This window comes from Crassostrea angulata, unplaced genomic scaffold (genome assembly GCF_025612915.1).
Source record: "Crassostrea angulata isolate pt1a10 unplaced genomic scaffold, ASM2561291v2 HiC_scaffold_77, whole genome shotgun sequence".
In the NCBI taxonomy this organism is placed as follows: Eukaryota; Metazoa; Mollusca; class Bivalvia; order Ostreida; family Ostreidae; genus Magallana; species Magallana angulata.
The window spans coordinates 27,852-35,003 of NW_026441632.1; the positions used below are offsets into that span (position 1 = coordinate 27,852).

The 7,152-nt window shown below is 32.8% G+C and overlaps 1 protein-coding gene across 1 annotated transcript; it reads right to left on the reverse strand.

Annotated features, from left to right (window-relative positions):
• Nucleotides 1-3,449: 3,449 nt before the first annotated feature.
• On the reverse strand, nt 3,450-5,640 carry LOC128169012 (uncharacterized). The gene is made up of 2 exons (XM_052835184.1): nt 5,523-5,640; nt 3,450-5,405 (listed from the first exon to the last, which is right to left on the reverse strand). Exon 2 carries the CDS (start codon nt 5,361-5,363, stop codon nt 3,657-3,659), a length of 1,707 nt encoding a protein of 568 aa, XP_052691144.1. The 5' UTR covers nt 5,364-5,405; nt 5,523-5,640; the 3' UTR covers nt 3,450-3,656.
• Between the last annotated feature and the right edge of the window lie 1,512 nt (nt 5,641-7,152).

Here is a 7,152-nt window from a genome sequence, read left to right on the forward strand (position 1 = left end):
TTTATTAATCATATCAACTTAAATATTTTTTATTGATCTTTTCATATCAAAACGTAAACCAAGGAAGAAAAAATATATTAATATGAGTCTAAAATCTGTTCTTAATTTGCATCGAAACGTTTTTTTTCATATAATTTTTAACGTTATTTATGCGCCGTAGTTAACAACTTTGTGTTACTTAACATGATTTATAATATTTCATTACAGGAATCAAAGGACTTGATTTTTACGTATACGTTTCAATGCAATTCTAAAGAATAAACCACGTTTTAAAAAAAAGTTTGTCCTTAAAATGTTATATTTTTAATATATATTCATATTTACTTAATATAGAACATGAAGAGACTTCCTTAATAAGTACATGCCAATAAATCTAAAATAAAATCTGAATTTAGAAATGTTATTGCGGTTGTACAAAGTCAAGACATAGAATTCACTGAAATGCTCACAATGAACGTAATGTGGTAGTATTATGCAGCGAGTCCATTTCGTTTAATTTATGTAAGGTCGAAAATATGGATTTTCTGAATGATAGATCATACATATTCAGACACGATTATGTATATGACAATCCAAATATACATGTGCATGTAATAGGTCAGTACTAATTACCAAAATGACATTGAATGGTCTGTATGGTATTTAGTTTCCTAATGCTTATATATTAAAGTACAAAAGCTCATTTTCATAATTTATAATAAAATAAAAATGTTTATCATATAAATTAACATTTAAAAAAAAAAGTGATTTATAAAATTCATTTCATTTAAAGTGTCAATATGTAACGATACACTTACTTTAATCAACACTACTTTTCTTTCTACGTACAATATATGAAAAGCGACACATAGCCGACAAAGAGTTGAATTCATTTAACCGTGTTTTATCCATATTTTATTTTCTTTCTTTGCAGCGTATTAGGTCAAAGTGAACAAATATAGTGAATTACCTCCGTATTACAATGTAACATATATCATACAGATTGTCTTTTTACTTTATCTAAACTTATCTACATGTGTTGATGCGCCCCAGTCTCGTTTTTTTTTTAAAGATACAAGTTACCATTACATGTAGCAAAGAGGGGCAGTTTCAAACAATCACATAATTTAACCCCTGTTACACTTCTTTCGTTCCTTTTTTTTTATTTTGAAGCCATGCAGTAAAATGATTGCCATTTAAATGATATCCAATACTGTGGTTTCATCAATATTCGTTGAATACCAATTTTCGTGGATTCCGTTGTTGAATTCATCCACGAAATTAAATGTTCGTCGAAGTGCAATTTCAGCTAACATTTTGTATTGATAGGGTCATTGGGGACGAATTTACGTGTCCTTGAATGTGTGATTTTCACTTTATCCACGAAAATTGATACCCTTGAATATTAATGAAACCACAATATTTGTGAGAATGTTTAAAGGTACATGTAAACCATACCGACAGAAACATTGTAGGATTGGATCTGACCTAGATCTTGAGGATAGTGTATTAGCAGTCTCACCTTTCACAATCTGCTGTTTGAAAAAGCTCCCAGTGAATTGGCAATTTAAAACCGAACCAAAAGCTTTATCTGAACAACAAAATTTAATCAACGTTGAGAATCCCCCATTATGATGTTCTATATGCTACCCAAAGGTACATGTATGGAATATGTTTGTTGTCTAAAAATTAAAGAAAATGGATTTTCTGTGTGTTAGTGCGTGTTTTTTCCCTTTCGAAGCAGAATCAGCTTTCATAACTGGAATGCAGTTTGAATGTAAAACTGTCAAAATAAAAAAAATATATATTTATTGATCTGCATATCTTGTTAAAATTCCAACATAATAAAGTTCTCAGAAGACAATGATGTTTGCTTCCTAAGACCTTATAGTTTATGTATGCATACATATGCATTTAAGATAGTATGTCTTACATGTAATTATATGTATAATTTTGATCAGCTAAACCAAAGGCTCCACTTGTCAAATGTAGGGAAAAAATATTTTACTACCTGTTCAAAATCGTTAACAAGAGAAATTAATAAAGGCTTCTTGTCTATTATGAATAATTTAAAAAGTTTTAAACAATACTTTTTAATGAAATCGGGTCTCTGATCGCTTTTATCAACTCGGCCAAAGACAAAAATATATAATTTGTAGGTGTTTTTGATTATTAGTGACTGTAAAGTAGCTGTTTTAATGAATTCGTGAACCACCGTAAACCAGAGTTCGTGAAAACACTGCCTTGATTATTCTTCCCCAGCAGGTATTTTAGAAAGTCTTGTTTTATTTTATTGGTTTGTTTAAGACTATTTTCAGTTGCAAACCCTATCTCAGTTAACTAAACTACGCAATATTCGTAAAGACCTCTTTGCTTATCGATGTATTAACTAAGTAAACAATTGTACCTGCTAGATGTCACGTCACTACGTGCCTAAAATAACCCCAGACAATTTTGGACCTTACTTGTTATCTGTTTGTTTTGTTTTTTTAAGTTTCGTCAAACTTTATGGCAAATTGTTTTATTTAACAAATGAAAAAAAAGTTGATAAATGTATCATCCAAATACTTTATTTAATTGCAATAAAAAAAACCTGGAAAATACGATTTGTACAATCAAATTATCTAATTAATAATTATATCTAGAAATATCATAAATAGAATAGATTGTAAAGATAAAAGAAATCTGAATACACCAGTAATTGTTTCGCGTAAATGTCTGAGTGAAGTGTGTATAACGAGCGCTTCAATTGTTCACTTAGAAAATCGAGAGAATTTTCCAATCAGGTATATCTACTATATATTAAGTGAAGATTTAAAAAATGCATTTAATTATACGTCTTTTGTTTGAATCCTACATGCTTCTTACGGTTGTTCTACATGTAATAGCATGGTAGATTAGCAACGTGATCTTGACACAGAATAAAAAGGCTTACTCCATCCAATACATTTGATTCGCAAAAACACGGCAGCGATAAAAAAAAAAGCGAGGTTATTTAATAACTTCGAAACCTACGCTTAAAAATCATATTTATTTGATCGTTCTGCAAATTGGCCTAATACCATTTAACATTGTGTAAGTTTTGCTTGTTTTATAGGAAATTCTTAGAATGTGATCATAATCATCGCAAGTGTTTAAGCTTTATGCACATACGCTCCCGTTGCATTTTAAACATTCGATATGCACATCTGCATAAAGTATAATCTGATTATATTTGTTGGTAAATAAAATATATCTAATAAGCGTTGTATTAGACAAAACACTGATTAACAAATGTTAAATTCGATTACATACCCATACTGATTGATTTTGCACAATGCAGCAAGATAAATATTTTATCATAAAGTCACAGAATATACTGCAGAATCATTAGATTTCGTAGTGGTACAGTATCCGTGGAAGTCGTGGGTGCCTCGCATCCACCAATTAACATCTTCCACGAATTAATAAATTAGTGCTATAAAGTCATATTTCCTTTTGTAGGTATAAGATAATAAACAAAATTACGTCCTTACATTCATGTACCTGTAAAATTAAAGCAATCAACGGAAATGGGCCCAAAACATTTTGTAACTTCACAGTAGCTGGAGCAAGAATTTCAAATTACTTCACTACTTTTGATTAAAATACAGATGTCCGCTGGTAAGTACATTTGAAAAGATCATATGCCGTTCGTACTAGAATACGCATTCATATTTAGTCTCATCAATGCTTTTTTGCATAAGTTGCTTGATGCCACGTCTGTCGGGTTTTCCGTTATTCATCAGGGGAAATTCCTGAAATATATGGATGATCTGTGGAACGTACATCATCTCTGACATACGGCTTTCCCTTGTGATATTAAACTCTTTTCTGATGAAGTTCTGCATACATTCCTTTGTTTCTTCACATCCTTTTTTGTAGATAATTGCCGCACCAGGAAGGCGATCTCCGGACTCCTTCTCTTTAACCGGAATTACAATCACGTCGAGCACACTGGGATTACATTTGATCACGTCTTCGATTTCATATGGAAATATCTTACGTCCTAACACTTCAATAACATCTTTGAATCTACCTTCAACCACGATGGTATTCTCATCTGTTACATAACCACCATCTTCTGAAAACATCCAACCACTTTTTAACAAATAATCTTCCAAACTAGGTTGGCATTTATGGTTAAGGTACCCATTAAATATTTTTACTGTTCTTATGTAGATGTTGCCTCTCTTTCCAACCGGTTGCAAAAATCTTTCGTCATCCGTAACCTTCATTTCAACCCCAGGTAAGGGCCTGAGACTCAATAGACCATTCAAGCCTGTTTTATTTTCTGCATTGAACGTCATAGAAGCAATTGCAGCAATTTCAGTCATACCATAGACAACCTGAAGTTCATCGCACATTTCCCCAATGCATTCTAAAAGAGATGAGAAAACAGGAGAACTGCCTGTAATAATTTTGTTGATTCTTAAAGGCATTTTTCTTTTCAGGATGATTTCTAGCATCGAAGGAACCATGTATGCTAACGTTGCCTTCTCGTTCATGATTATCTCACATACAGCTTCAGTTGCATCGAATGCTGAAGGAAACTGCAAAGAATTGCAAAGGGTAACCCGGGTTGCACCACATCCCATCTCAAACTGGGGATAGCCGCCTCCCCAAAAGAAAGCCCTATCACTATAGAAAATGTCAGAATCGTTATTTGATTCAGATATCCCCACGAAAAGCCAGCACATGATAACTAATACATGGTGGGAATGTGGAATTGCCTTTGAAATGCCCGTGCTGCCTGATGTCAGAAGAATGAGTCCTAAATCCTCCGGGTCGAGTCGGGGTAAGTCAACTTCAAACTCTTTGGTGCATAAATCGTCCACCGTGCATTTAATTGATGCTTTTTTGCTTCGATTGAAAAGAATCAAATGTTCCAGGGTAGGTACATCATCAGAACTTGTTTTGCCATCAGAATATGCATGATTAGTGATTTTCATAGCGGTTTCTAAGTTATCATCGTCCAAACCCGGATCTATTATCAAAGCTTTAACAGGTGCAAGACTATTGAGTAGCCTAACAAGATCACTTGATTTGTAGCAAAATGGTAGACATAGAACACACCCTCCTGCCATTTGTATGCCAAAATTTGCAATCAGCCATTCGGGAACATTTCTTCCACTTAGACCAATGGTATCCCCTTTTTGGAATCCAAAACTTACCAAAGCTTTTGCAAAATTAACAGCCTTTGTGTAAAGGTCTTGAAACGTCAAAACGGTTTTTTTCTTCTCTTCGTCAATAAATATATATGCAGCTTTGTTTGGTGTTTCATTTGCTCTTCTTTTCAGCAAGTCGGGGAATGTGATATAGGGCGAATTTAATGGAATCGAAGAGGAAAGGTAACTGTTTGCCATGTTGCGAATGCAATTTCATACGTTATATTACCCCAGCCAGTACTGCAAAATGTAAAGTTATTATAAACATCAAACCAATGTTAGTGAACATAATTTCGAATTTTTTATAACTTTTCTTATTAACTGACAAATTTCTCCCGTTTGTTATCTATGTCTTACCTGTCCGAGAAATAAATCGCCAACTGAAGCAATATGCGCCGACACAATTTAGATAAACTTCTAAAAACCGGGACGATATCGATGCAATGTTAATCTTACCTGTCCTAGGCGGTTGAATTAAATATTAGAGAGCAAGTATCATGTTTTGGTATGCAGGTTATTACGTAAGCATTATTTTTGTCACGCAAACGAGATTGCCGGTTATTTGTCTCGTCATTGAATTAATTTCGAAGGGGATTTTTTTTAAGGACGCACCTACAATTTTGCGTGCATAAGAGTCAAAATTTGCGACATATATAATGTGCGTATTTTTAATAAAAAGTAGTAAACGAAAAGAAGCTCAATAGTTATAACGTTATTGTTAATAAACCAATCTTGTTTAATTGCTCGCGTACCGTGGGTGATCGTTCGTGTATCGTGCGAAATCATGCATGTATCAGAAACAAATTAATTTTAATTGTTTACTGTGAGTAATCGTGCGGTCTTTTCGTTTTGTATTTTTTACGGAATGCCAGGAATTTTTCTTAAACAACGACAAGAAGGTTTAAAAAAATGAAAAAAAAATATGCAAGAATGTTAATGCATAACGTTTTGAAAGAAGAATACCAACAATTGTTTACATTAATGTATCATGTCATCGCTATTCTTTTTATAAAATATTTTCTCTTTCGTCATTTAATAGTTCGTATTTCAACAACTCATTTAATCCGTTGATACAGTCATTCCATGCATATCTTTTCCAATTTTATGCTATTCTATGGTATGCGATTTTAATGATATGCTGTGAGATTTCAATGCAATGCTATGAGATTTGTATGCTATGCTATGAGAAATGAAATGAAGGGCTTCTCTACTATGGTACGCAATGAGATTTTGATAAAAACGCCTCCATACACAGAAGAGTTCCACTCATTTGGAAGTTTAATGATGAAAAACCAAATTTAACCACTAATCTGCGAAACCATTTAAAACCCAGTAAAATCATGTTGTATGCTATGGTAAAATATGACGAATGAGATTCTGAGATTGTATGCTATGGTATGATATTCCAATGCAATGCAATGGAATTTCAATGCTATGCTATGAGATTTCAATGCTATGCTATGGTGTATGTTGTAAAATTTATGCTTGAACTGACTGTAAGTCGAGCGAGTTTTGCATGATTTTATAAATCAGACTACTAGTACATGTATTTAAAGGGGCATGGTCACGATTTTGGTCAAAAATTATTTTTCCTATTTTTAAATTTACAATGCTTCAGAAAGGCATTTTTAATAGGCAACCGAAATCTGAGTGTCATTTGTTGAGTTATAAGCGAGTTATAAGCGAGTTACAGAGCTTGAAATTCTTCGCTATGTAAACAAAGCATTTGTTTACTTTTTGAACGTTGAAGTAAAAATTTCAGGCTTAAACCAAAAATGAATGTACTAAACGTTAGGAACTGTTTATCTATGCTTAAAAAAAATAAAAAAAATAGACAAGTAAGCTGGAAAAAGATTTTTACTGATATATTGAACCTTTGTAAACAAAAACAGGGCACGAGCCTTGTTTGCATGACAAAGAATTGTGAGCCCTGTATCTTGCTTATAACAAGTTTTGTGATCATTAGAAATGCATTTTTAAAGCATTG

Excerpts from the sequence above, each read along its gene's own strand:
- LOC128169012 (XM_052835184.1), bottom strand. The coding sequence starts at position 5,363 with ATGGCAAACAGTTACCTTTCCTCTTCGATTCCATTAAATTCGCCCTAT.